This window comes from Suncus etruscus, chromosome 15, assembly GCF_024139225.1.
Source record: "Suncus etruscus isolate mSunEtr1 chromosome 15, mSunEtr1.pri.cur, whole genome shotgun sequence".
In the NCBI taxonomy this organism is placed as follows: Eukaryota; Metazoa; Chordata; class Mammalia; order Eulipotyphla; family Soricidae; genus Suncus; species Suncus etruscus.
The window spans coordinates 12,748,642-12,762,105 of record NC_064862.1 but is presented as its reverse complement, the minus strand read 5'-3'; the positions used below and the strand labels follow the sequence as shown (position 1 = coordinate 12,762,105).

General features: G+C 41.7%; 1 protein-coding gene across 1 annotated transcript in view; it reads right to left on the bottom strand.

Moving 5' to 3' along the window:
- The window catches only part of PHACTR2 (phosphatase and actin regulator 2), a 135,806-nt gene that overhangs the window by 35,737 nt on the left and 86,605 nt on the right, over window positions 1-13,464 (bottom strand). The window contains exons 5-7 of the mRNA XM_049789389.1: window positions 13,010-13,249; window positions 8,007-8,538; window positions 1,039-1,238 (exon numbers count right to left, since the gene is read on the bottom strand). Coding sequence (XP_049645346.1) covers window positions 1,039-1,238; window positions 8,007-8,538; window positions 13,010-13,249 — 972 coding nt within the window. The remainder of the gene's footprint in view (window positions 1-1,038; window positions 1,239-8,006; window positions 8,539-13,009; window positions 13,250-13,464) is intronic.

Here is a 13,464-nt window from a genome sequence, read left to right as displayed (position 1 = left end):
GTCAGTAATATAAAAAAAAACTTTCTATGACCTACAAATACTATAAAACAAATCCTTCACAAGTCATCCAGCTGGGTTAGAAAAATTGAGTTCTGAGGGTAGGGGATATGTTTTTTGGTGCAGTTCATGCCTTACATGTGTGAGGCCCAAAGTTCAATCTCTGGCACCACCAGAAAATAAAAATAAGACCAGAAAAGTAATTTCCCAGTTCCTTGGGCTATATATAACTCAATTCATTTTGTTATCATTGAAGAAATCCTGTATCACTTAGTGTAGATAAATTGTTTTTTCTTTTTGGGGGGAGTTACTTCTGGCTCTGTGCTCAGAAATCGTTCCTTGTAGGCTTGGGGGACCATGTAAGATGCTGGGGATTGAACTCGCATCCATCCTGAGTCAGCTGAGTGTAAGGCAAACACTGTGCTACCACTCTGGCCCTGAAAAATTGTTATTATTTGGGAGGAGGAGCACATCCAGTGGTGTTGTTCAGGTTAAACTCCTTGTTCTGTGTTCAGCCATCATTCCTGGCATTGTTCAGGGAACCAAGTACAGTGCCAGAGATAGAACAAGGATCAGATGTGTATAAGACCAATTCCTTATTCCCTGTATTATCCCCCCAATGTATTTTTTTAAAGCCATTCTTAACTCATTCTTTCCTGTTCCCTCCCCTTTAAACCCTAGTATGAAGGTGAATAAAATCTTCAAATCCCTCAAACGAGTAAGCCAAAATCTAGCATTGATGTTCTTTATTGAAGAATGGTCTCAAGGTAAAAATCCATGGCTGATCTTTCTGGAAAAATCCTGTCAATTGAACTTTTGGGAAAATACAAATATGCATCTTTACCTAGTTAGAGTTGTACCTGATCCACCTGAGACACTGTCTTTAGGATAGGCTACCACCAAAAATCAAACCACCTAATTTGAGAGGAAAGATGAGGGGGAAAGAAAGCATTCCCTATCTGCTTCCAAACAAGGCTTTTTGGAAAAGCACAGTTATCCTGGCCCCATACTATTTTCCTTCAGGGGAAATGTCTTACTTACTTTCTCCACTGCCATCCTCATCATCATCTTCATCGTCGTCATCAGTGTACAGAATAGGCCCATCAGAGTCTGAGTCGTTGGTCTGATATTCCTTTTGGCCATCGTCCTCTGAGGCACTGGAGAACTCGGAACATTTTCCGACCAGTCCAGGTGTCAGTAACTGTATCGCTGCCTTTCCCTGCTCATCTTTGGTGGCGACACTGTCCAAGGTACAGAAGGACAAAGGTGACATGAAGCTTTGTGTGGTCTCTCTCTGGTCTTTGGTCTGGCTTCTCATCCCCAATTTGCTGTGCCCAGGATCACTGGAATTGACCCCATCAGAGTGCTCAATGAACTATACCCCAATCCTCCATTATCTGTCTTTCTAATCCCCAAAGGTGGCTGAAAGGAGGCACTCAGATTAGCAGGGAGGCAGGGGCCTAGTGCAGTTACCATTTCTTTCATTATTTCTATTTCTCTCTCTGTCAGTATTTTGACACAGCCAAAACCACTAGAGTCTCTCAGGATATAAATTTCTTTCCTGAAAACTGCCTCTCAGCACATTCTGTTAGCGATGGAAGATGAAAAAGGTGAAGATTAAATGGATTCTAGGAAAAAAAGCAAGGGTGGCCGTTTAATTAGTTTGAAAATAGTTTCTGTTTACTGGGCTTAAAGTTGCGGTATCTATGCAAAGTTTGCCTTTTTATAAAGAAACAGACTAGAATGAAAAAATTCTCATAAAAAACAATCGTGTCTTCATTCTGAGGTACAAAAGAATCCCAATTGCTTTAGGGTACAAATCAGAGAAACTGAATTTGGATGCCACACTTCTCAAAAAGTTGTTTTTGTAACAAATAGATTTGCTGTTCTCGCTAATGTAAAAAATTCCAAGATGGATAATAAGACAGGTAAACTTTGGCAAAATTGGCAAAGTAGAACAATTTTCTTTGAGACAATGAGTGTGCGTTGCTCTCAACAGTCGCTCTCATTTACTAGAAAGAAAGATTCTTATTTTCAAAGAGAAATAATGAAGTTTCATTTCTTGTTTTTGTTGTTGCAGTTGGGTCATACTCAGTGGTGTTCAGGGATTACTACTGACTCTGCTCAGTGACTACTGCTAGCAAGACTCGGAAATAGAATCCGGGTTAGTCTTGTGGAAGGTAAGTGCTCTCTACTTGCTGTAATCTGTCTTGCCCCTGAAATTTCATTTCTTACTGTAAAAACTATATATAGCACAAAATTGACTATTTTAGCCATTTCTAAGTGTTATAAATGCTGGGATTGAATCCAGGTCAGCTACATGTAAGGCAAACTTCTTCCCCTGGACTATACTCCAGTCCCCAAATTTAGGTTCATAAACCTCATAATTTTGGAGGTTATACTTAATCGAACATTAAATTTTATATTTTAAAGTGATATTAGTATACTTGTGATATAACTCATTCTCCTGTCATGTTTCTGGATACTCCATAAAAATTTGTGGAACTTTGGATAATAGTCAAATTTCCTTTTAATACAGCTTCAGGAGCTTTATTAGTTCCTGCCTTAAATCATAACTAGACATATATGTTCTTGAAGTGAATAAAAGTCCACCAAAGAGTGTCTAGTCTGCAAAATGCAACCAGAGGTAGATAGATATTTTTACACATAGCTACAGTCTTCTTCACAGTCTTTTTTTTCATATTTGTATTCCAGACAGAAGCCTCTTTATAAGCTGACAAAATTTTCACACATTTGTTGGCTAAACATAACTCATGGTGGGGTTCTAAGTAAAGTAAGTGACTAAGACAGGAATTCTAAGAGAAATATTCACCTAAGAATGGAAAATAGACTTTGGAATGAAATTTTAGAGATTACATATTCCAGGCTCATTAACTCCAGAGCAAACAAACTCTCTCTGTAGAAAGAACTGTAATTAATTTTTTTTTAATCTGATGAATATCTGAGGAAAATCTCATTGTTCTCTTCTAGGAAAGTATTATAGGTACTTTAGTAGTGTAGTAAATTTAGTAGTAGTAAAATTTAATACAAATACTTTACAGTTAAATATATCCTCAACTCACCATTTCTGACCATGGCCCCAGTAGAGGCGGGGAACGTATTCAACTCTCTCTTTTTTTTTTTTTTTTTAAGGTTTGTATAATCATTTTACTGCATAAGAAATTACAGAGATTGCATAAGTCATGATGAGGTCAATGCAACAATAAAACAAGCAAACATGACTATTGGGATGGATAAACACAGGAAACATAATGTGATTTTTTTTTTAATTAAAAAATTTTTATTTTGGTTTTTGGGTCACACCCAGTGATGCTCAGGGTTTATTCCTGGCTCTGCACTCAGGAATCACTCCTGGTAGTGCTTAGAGGGACCATATGAGATGCTGGGGATCAAACCTGGGTTAACTGCTTGCAGGGCAAGCGCCCAAGTGTACAATCGCTCTAGCCCCAAAGATGCAATTCCTTAAAAATCATAAACACTCTCTCACCCTCCCAATGTGGCTTACCTCTTGCATGTTCTGGATAAGCCAACAACTCAAATACGTCAAATGGAAAATTGATTTTCTGTTAAAAATGCAACTTAAATCTGTGGCTAGCCCTCTTAACACTGACGGCACAAAACAAAGAGCTCAGAATAAATAGAGGCAGATTTCCACTTGGGTTCTTTATTCCTTCCCAAGTGATGAAACTACAAGAGTTGGAACATCCAAAACCAAACCCAAACAAAACAAAACCAAAAACCGTTCAGAAAAATCCCTACCCATGAATCACCTGTCTCTAAATGGACTAGATGTGGAAATTTCCACTCTACGTTCAATCTTGGTCCTACTTCAAACACAAAAGCAAAAATAAATGTATTACCTTTCAAATCAAGTTCTAAGTACATGGTCTTAAAAAAAAATAGAGATGGTTCCCCAAGTCTTAATTTATCCTTTCTTTTCATTAAATAATGACTCTAATATACAGACATGACTATTATACACATTGTAGGGTCTCCGCCTGTTATTTGGGTTCATAGTGACATGTAGTTCTTACGAGGAACTCACAACCCAAATATGTTTCTTCTATCAGTGATTCAAGACATTTTGTTTTGATTAAAAAGTTTTTTGTTTATTTGCTTTGGGACCACACCCAGCTGTACTCAGGTCAAGCTCCTAGCTCTGTGCTCAGGAATCACACCTGGCATTGTTCAGGGGGGGACTCTATATGGTGCCAGGGATCAAAGGTGGTTGATAGGCCCTGTGCAAGGCCAGCTCCTTAATATCTCATCTCTCTTGCTAGCCCCTCAAGAGAATCAAGATTTTTCTTCTTTTTTTTTTTTTTTTTTGGCTTTTGGGCCACACCCAATGCTCTTGGCTATGCGGTCAGAAATCACTCCTGGCTTGGGGGACCATATGGGACGCCGGGGATCGAACCAAGGCCCATCCTGGGTCAGCCACATGCAAGGCAATCACCCTACAGCTGCGCCACCGCTCCAGCCCTGATTTTTTTTTTTTTTTTTTGGTTTTTGGTTTTTTGGGTCACACCCGGCGTGCTCAGGGGTTACTCCTGGCTGTCTGCTCAGAAATAGCTCCCGGCAGGCACGAGGGACCATATGGGACACCGGGATTCGAACCAACCACCTTTGGTCCTGGATTGGCTGCTTGCAAGGCAAACGCCGCTGTGCTATCTCTCCGGGCCCCTGATTTTTTTTTTTTAATTTGAAAAATAAAAAAAGAGGTAAAGGGTTTGTGGTCAGAATTTAGAATTTACATCTGAGTTGGACGATAAAAACAACAAACCATTTCAGCACAAAGTCACATCAAACCCTCGAGAGACTATTGCTGGTGCGATAATCTTTTTTGCAGATCTTTGTTCTCCGAGAATAAAAGACAGCCTTAAATAAACCCCACGTCCGGCTCTGACGTGGTTGCATGTTAATGGATGTGTTGTGTCATGTTCGTGTCCACACGCCATCAACCCGGCTCACGCCTCTGTCTTCTGCATCTGTTGGAGCTTTCGCCTCAGCAGCCCATAGTTCTCCTTCGTCCCGGCTGCTGTGGGGTCCATCTCTCTCTTTTTTTATGTTTGGCCACAACCAGCATGGCTCAGAGGTTACTCCTGGCTGTGCACTCAGAAAGCGCCTCTGGTAGGCTCCAGGGACCATATGGGATGCCGGGAATCAATCCAGGGATGTTGTGGGTCAGCTTTATGCAAGGCCCTACAGCTCTGCTATCACTCCAGTCCCATGTTCAACTCTCTTGTCTGATTATCTGGCAAACACCTGGATTGAAGACAGACTTAAGCACTCAGCATGCAGCAAAGTATTTAGTACAATTCAGATCCCTCAGTGCTGATGGCAGAAGACTGGAATTTTCTTTTGGTTTTGTTTGTTTGTTTGTTTTTTGGGGAAGCCACACCCAGTGACACTCAGGGGTTACTCCTTGCAATGGGCTCAGAAATCGCGCCTGGCTTAGGGGACCATATGGGACGCCAGGGGATCGAACCTATGTCCATCCTAGGCTGGCGCAGGCAAGGCAGGCACCTTACCTCTAGCGCTACCACGTCGGCCCCAAGACTGGAATTTTCAGTGACTTTTAGAGCTGACTGTCTTATCCTTCAGATTATCTATGAAACTACATTTTGTATTATCCCCTATTCTTTAGTTATTGAAAAATAAACTCCTATACTCATTCTACTTCTTTAAATTTATACATACACCCCCTTTTTTTAATTTTGGGGCCACACCTGGTGACTCTCAGGGGTTACTCCTGGCTATGTGCTCAGAAACCGCTCATGGCTTGTGGGATAATATGGAATGCTAGGAATCAAACCAAGTTCTTCCTGGGTCAGCTGCGTGCAAGGCAAATGCCCTACCGCTGCACTATCACTCTGGCCCCTAAATTTACACCTTATTTATTTTTTTTTTTTTGGTTTTTGGGCCACACCCGTTTGACGCTCAGGGGTTACTCCTGGCTATGTGCTCAGAAATCACCCCTGGCTTGGGAGGACCATATGGGACACCGGGGGATCGAACCGCGGTCCATCCGCTTGCAAGGCAGACACCTAACCTGTAGCGCCACCTTCCCGGCCCCAGAAAGGATATCTTTTTTTTTTTTTGGTTTTTGGGCCACATCCGGTGACGCTCAGGGGTTACTCCTGGCTATGCGCTCAGAAGTTGCTCCTGGCTTGGGGGACCATATGGGATGCCGGGGGATCGAACCTCAGTCTGTCCAAGGCAGGCACCTTACCTCTAGCGCCACTGCCCGGCCCCAATTTACACCTTATTTTAAGAAGTGATACTTGATGGGCATTGTTGGACAGTATTTTGGGAAAAATTAACCTTAACTCTTGTCTTGATCACTGATATGTCTTTGAGCTTCATATATGACCAAAGAGTATATATGGAAATAAAAATTTACATTCTGAATGATTGTTTAGCTCAGAATGCTGAAACTGCAGCACTGAAAAAACACTCACTAGAAATGAAATAAAGACACTTGCTGTGTGCTTTATATATTTAAAGACACCATTAACATTTATTTCACTATCTTCTTTTTACCTTTTATGAAAATATTGTAGAAGTCTGTAATTTAACATTTATTAATCTTTCCATGGTTTTCCTAAGTCAACTTAAGTTGATGTACAGCGGTTACTCCTGGCTATGCACTCAAAAATCGTCTCTGGCTTGAGGTGGGGGCATATGGGACACTGGGGGATTGAAGCGTGGTCCGTCCTAGGTTAGCACATGCAAGTCAAATGCCCTAATGCCTGCACCAGTGTGCGAGCATTCTGTCTATTCCTCTCCCTCTGACTCATTTCGCTCAGGATAATTCTCTCCATATCCATCCATGTATAAGTGTATTTCATGAGTTCATTTTTTTCCTAACAGCTGCATAGTATTCCATTGTATAGATGTACCACTATTTTTTTTAATCCACTCATCTCTTCTCAGGCACTTAGATTGCTTCCAGATTTAGGTTATTGTGAATAGTACTGCAAGATTATTTTTGAAAAAGAATATAGTAAATGAAGTGTTTTAAAGAGTGAATTTAGGTTTTGTTCCCAGAGATAGCAAAGATGCTGGAACGAAGAGTGTCACACCTTTCCCAGACAGAACTAGTTATAATGTCTACTATACTCAGATATATATACTTCCTTCATACCTGTGGACCAAGAGAGCTAATGTGTCTTATTTGCTGCGAAACTGAACATGTACAAAGTAGATGCTGAACACACAGGGGCAAAAGGACCTGGGAAGAATCTCTAGTTTCTGTCAGGCCCAATGAACAATGATGAGTCTGGCATATCTGATTCTGGAACACAGATATAAATATGCCATATTTGGCTTTTTCTGTCCTACACTTAGCTGTTGGCAATAGCCAATTCTTTCTGATGAGTACAGAAAGGCTTCTCAGAGAAGATAATATTTGGACTGAATTAATTACCAAGAAAGCAAGACATGCTCTATGGTTGAAGAAAAAGGAACTGGAATTGGAAAGATGGCTACTGATCTTTATTTTCATGGGGAAGGAAAAATAACTTGTTAAAATAAAGATGGGTGAACAAATTGAACATAAATCAAGACAAAAATAAACACTGCGCACTGGTGAAAGGATGGTTGTTTGAACACTATATGTCTGAAATGCAATCATGACCAATGTTATCACTGTGTATTTCACAGTATTCAATAATAGAAATATGTTTTTTAAAAGTAATGTAAGGAGGGAAAAAGGGAAAGAAAAATGTCTGCGGACTTCCAAAAGTACTAAAAGCTACACCAGGGAACTGCTACCTGTCCATGGGTTGAATGTCATTTCTGCAGCAGCCTGGAACACTCCTGGAAGATCCAAAGGCTGAGTTGCATGTGTGACCCTAATATTCACTTTTCCCCTTCACTGCAAAAATCACAAAACACAACAATGCAGGTGCTCTCACTTCCAAGAAAGTGCTATCATGGGCTACAGGATATTTGGCACAAAACAGGGGCTGAGGTGTGTTCCAACTTACCATTTGAGGTTTGCTTTGCTAACATTTAAACCCGTGCCTGGATGCGTGGTGGTTCCTTCAGTTGGCTCTTCCGGCTCGAGCAGCTGAGTGAGGTCGAAGATAGGGAAGGGGGGGTCCACTCCATTGCTGACCAGAACAAAAGGCTTGTTGGAGGTCACTGAGCCCTGCTCCTCTGGAAGCAGAGCAGGAGCAGGTGGGGGAGGAGGTGGAGTCACAGGGGGCAGTGGGATAGCAGACTTGGATTTGCCTGTGGCCTGATCCTTGGTCCCATAGACAGTCTGACCAGCCTTCTGACTCTCCCCTCTGGTTTCCAAAAACTCTCCTTTAATGTCAGATGAGCCTGAAGTGGTAGCATCAGGGGGTGGCCGTGACGTGGGATGCCGGCCAGTTTTTTTCTTGCCCTTTGTGGCTCCCACAGCCCCCGTTTTACTGGATACTGTCTCCTTTGAAGCTTTGGAACGAGAGACGTTGGAGGCAGATGATGAAGTAGAAGTTTTGGAACCAGTTGTTTTTTTTAAGTGAGAGGAGCCAGCTAAAATACAGAGAGATCAGTATTAATGAGTTGCTGTTGTTAACGGTCATGTTTCCTTTAGAAGAACATCATTTGTGGATGAAAAGAGAAATGATTAAAAGAAAATAAGCTAAGCATGATGATTTATTTGTTTTCTCTAAGGAGAAACCTTCAGAGTCCTTAGTTCTCTTCCTCTTCTAGTCTTAGCATGGTCAACCATAGAGAGAAAAACCTGCAGGGCTTCTTGCCCTATGTCCTTACCTGAAAAAAATCCCCATATTTTCCAAAGAAGGGTTGTGTGGAAACAGACACCAGTACCTCTGGCATTAGTGTAAGGTTAGGCCTTGTTAAACATGACAAGCTATGTGGTGTCATCTTTGGGGTAATGGCCAACATTTAGATGAGACTGGCTATAAAGTACTTTTTTTAAGCAAAATATAATTTTTAATAATATCTTTATTTGAACACTGTGATTACAAACATAATTGTAGTTGGGGTTCAGTCATAAAAAGAATACCCCCTATGATGTCCAAGTGACAGTACAGCAGGTAGGGCATTTCCCTTGTAAGCAGCCAATCCTGGTTCAATTCCTGACATTCTATTTGGGCCCCTGAGCCTGCCAGGTGTAATTTCTGTATGTTGAGCCAGGGTTTGGTAACTCTTAAGCACTACCAGGGGTGGCACATATACATGTAAAAACCCTTTTTTTTTAAGGGCTAACTGGCTTACATTTTTGCTAAAAAGGATAAATCCACCCCAGGCCTCTCCATAGGTCCAGAGAGATCTGCTTCCAAACTGGCCTGTCTCTACATCTGTCACAGTACCAAGCAGAGAGAACACAAGTACGAAGATAAAAAACATAAGTCCTCTTTGAAATATTGAGACAGAAATAGAAATTTTTTAATTAAACATGCCCAATAGGTAACATGAATATCTCTCTAGATATTACCTTCTTAGAATTACCTTTACAAATCCACTCTTCCTTTTGGCCAATGCTCCTGGAGGGACTACATGAAGCTGACCACTATTTTGGTCTATGTGGCTAGATATTTCTCCTTCAATTTAAATGCCTTTGAGAATAGTCTCTTGCTTCATGACCTTGATGATCTGGACATCTTGCCTAATTGTTCCTGTTATAATCCTCTTTGCCCATGGTTAAACCATCTGCCATAAACTATGGACAGATATTTCACCACCACAAGAACTCAATCCACACTGTACACTGACATATTTATAACTCACTTCCCAGAATAGCTTTCTTGAAGTCAATTGGGAGATCAAGAACAAATAAAGAAAGAGACAACAAGATGGAAGACTTTACCAATTCTGATGTACTTACTGAAAAGGCTGGGTGGTTTTGTGTTTGTTAAAAAGATCCAAGCTTGAAAACTATGGCTATGGCTTGGGGGTTTTCATCTTTTTAGATATACATAATGACTAGAATACCACTTCCATCACCCTCAATCTGGACTTGCTAATATTTCTCAAAAGTTAACAGTCATCAGTGTATTATGATTAATATGTAAACAGTATGATGCACGCTCTTAATATAAAGTAAACTTTTTTAAATCAACAATCTTCACTGGCTTCCAAGACAGACTTGTTAAATATACTCTGACCACTGAGATCCATTCTACTTGTCACAACAAAGATGCAAAGGTTTTGGTGGCTATGTGTTTCATAATTTCTTAGGTGAGCTAAAAAGAATTCTTCCCCATAATCTATTTTATTTTTTTTAATGGCTTCTTTTAAAGAGCAGAGTTCATTATCACCTGGCTTAGGGGAAAGTCATTATTTTATATGCCTACTTATTAACATCTTCTTTAAACATTTTCTAAGATGGACATAGTTTTTGTTGTTTGAAATTCCCTTCATTTACACTGAAAAAAGAAATTCCACCACTTCTCAGCTAAGTTGTTCCTGCAAGTCAAAAAGAGAAAGGGGAAAAAAAGTAGATTTTTACTTTACTTCACTGCCAAAGGTTATATATGTTGACCTCTCATCTATCTGGTTATGTGGATGTCTACATTAATCTAGTGATAGTTGTAAAAGAATTTCAACTAATAGATTTTAATTAGAGGAGAGGCTCTGAAGAAGTGCTCAGAGTGGGTGTCCAGGGGCCAACTCTCTGCAGTATTCAGCCAACCAGGCCTGTGGTTCAGAGCTAAGCATCAAAGATTGGGTGGTGGGTGGACCCTGTACTGACTGGAGACCATCATGGCCACCTTTGAAGTGTAACTAGGCCTTTTAGAGATGCCAAGAAGTCATGGGTTGCTAGGGACCAAACCCTGGTTAGGCGACTTAACCTTTGTGTTATCTCCCCAGCTCCATCTGACAGCTTCTTAGCAACTCAAACAGTTGACTGAATATCAAGACCAGCTGGAGAAATTTTCCAGAAAGTTAATAGGACCCAAATAAGATGTGTTATCATGAAGAATTTCTTTTATTTGTTTTGTTTTGGGGCCACACTCAGTGGTGCTCAGATTACTCCTGGTTCTGCACTCAGGAATCAATCCTAGCAGGGCTCAGAAAATAATATGGATGGCAGAGATTGAGCCCAGCTCAGCCATATGCAAAACAAGCACTCTACCTGCAGCTCTAAAGTGAATGATCAAGTGGGGACTGAAAGAACATAATCAATGTACAATAAAAGGGATCTTGCAGGATGGGCGCCTTGATATATTTCACTGCACCTCTCTGTGATAATTCCATAGGTAGAAACAATATAATGTACTCTAAGAATTAATTGGGCCTTTATAATACAATGCAGGATAGGACTAAACTATTCAGAACATCATGGGTCTGCTACTCATAAAATATACCTTTAACTATAGTATCAGAAGATAGCAAAATCTCTCATGATATCTAGTCCTGTCCTAGCATTAGTCATGGGCTCTCTCTGAGAGGAATCAGATCCATAAGCTGCTTGCTGAAGAAGCATCTGTTCAGGGGCTGGGCGGTGGCGCTGGAGGTAAGGTGCCTGCCTTGCCTGCGCTAGCCTAGGACGGACCGCTGTTCGATCCCCCGGCGTCCCATATGGTCCCCCAAGAAGCCAGGAGCAACTTCTGAGCGCATAGCCAGGAGTAACCCCTGAGCGTCACAGGGTGTGGCCCAAAAACCAAAAAAAAAAAAAAAAAAAAAGAAGCATCTGTTCACTTCTGAGGATGGAGTCATAGTTTGAGGCTTTTCTGGAGGACATGGATCCCCATCCCTGTCTCTCTTTAGTTTTACTCCGGGAGCTGGGCATGCAATGTGGAAGGCACATAGAGAGACCCAACAAGAAGGGATGCTGAGGTATGAAGGCAGCTGGTCCCTGAGGAAACAGCCCTATGGGGCTGATGGACAGTCTCTGAGATATTTCATTTTGGAGCTTCTAAGAGGCCTAGACACTCCAGATGAAAGAGAAGGGGGGGGCGAGAGAGAGAGAGAGAGAGAGAGAGAGAGAGAGAGAGACATAGAGTCAGAGACTGAGACAGAAATAGAGGAGAGAGAGAACAATCTGTCAAATTGTCAACTAAGTCCTTTCTAGATAGCATGATGGATGAACACAGAGAAAAAAGGCAGTCTCAAGGCATAGCCTGGTTGTAGGATAAATTGCCACTAATTTTAGGGAAAAGGTTTGTTAGAGGCACCAAACAAGTAGACAGGTGAGTTATACAAAAGGGAGGGCCTCTCTGTATGAGAACTTTGACAACTGCCCTTTCCAAGTAAGATGTGCTACAGCATTTTGTGCTACAGTATAAGCAGGACGGAGGCCTCCCATGGCCTCAAGCATCTGTGATTAGCTGAACAAGCTGAACATATGGGGCATGAAGCTAGAGTAAGAACCCTAAACAGCCCATCAGGATCTGCAGTGGTGACTCAGAGGCAGGCACAACACGGGATGCTTCTTTCTAACAAACTGAAATCTGTTTATGGGGAGGGTCCCTGAGCATAAGGCTGCTGAAAAGGCTATTTTTTCTGCTGGACATGGGTAGAATGGAGGGAAGTTATTTCACGTCTGTCCATTAGCAAGAGAGTGATGATTCCAACTGTACAAGATCAAAGACAGGTCGATGCAACCAACACGCCAAAGTTAAAGGTGTCTTATTCTTGCAGGTGTTAATTTGTGAAAGAACAAAAGAAAAGACAGAGAGCAAAGCCATCATCAAAAATCATTCATCAACTGAAGGTTGCAGAGAGCTGGTTAAAGTCTAAATAATCTATTTGGCTCCTTGGCCTTCTCATCAGGCTAACCTCACCCTGAATCCCACAGAATCTTATACAGGTGTTGGGTAGTGAGGACACACCAACACCAATGAGGTTGAATAAATCAACTAGCTGGCTTCCTTTGTTGGCAGCAAAGGCATCTCTGGGGCATCCTCTGTGTCCAGTCTAAATGTAGTGACATCATATCCTATCACATACCCCAAATGCCACCATTCCTAGAGGAACAATGAGCCCCACCCCAGAGCTGAGCACTTTAGTTCACCCCACAAGGAGCCATACTCACCAGTCTCTCGGGTCGTGTTTCGGCTGCTTTGCTTGGGTGGAGGGGCGGGGGCCTGCTTACCAGGAGACTTGGCATATTTTTTACTAGGAGGCACTTCATCACCCTTGGGGCCGGCCCCAGCTGAAGCCCCTTTTGGAGGCTCAGGTGTTTTTTTGGGCTTAGCTTTGGCTCTAGATTTATGGTGAGCTGGAGAAGGTGAAACAGGAACTGTTGGTTTTGCAGAGTGGTTTTCAGTTTTCTCTATAAATGAGAAAGTGAACAGAAGCAGACGAATACAGACACACACAATCATAGAAGAAGCAAGACATATGGAGACAGTGATACCAATGCATGGCTGCTTGGCCCTGGGGAACCAGCATGGAGTCCTGAGCCCAAGGGAGTAGCAGCCCAGGCTGAAAGCCTAACAGGGACTGGTTCTCTGGATTCATGAAACCCTCCAGAGAAAATGCACCATT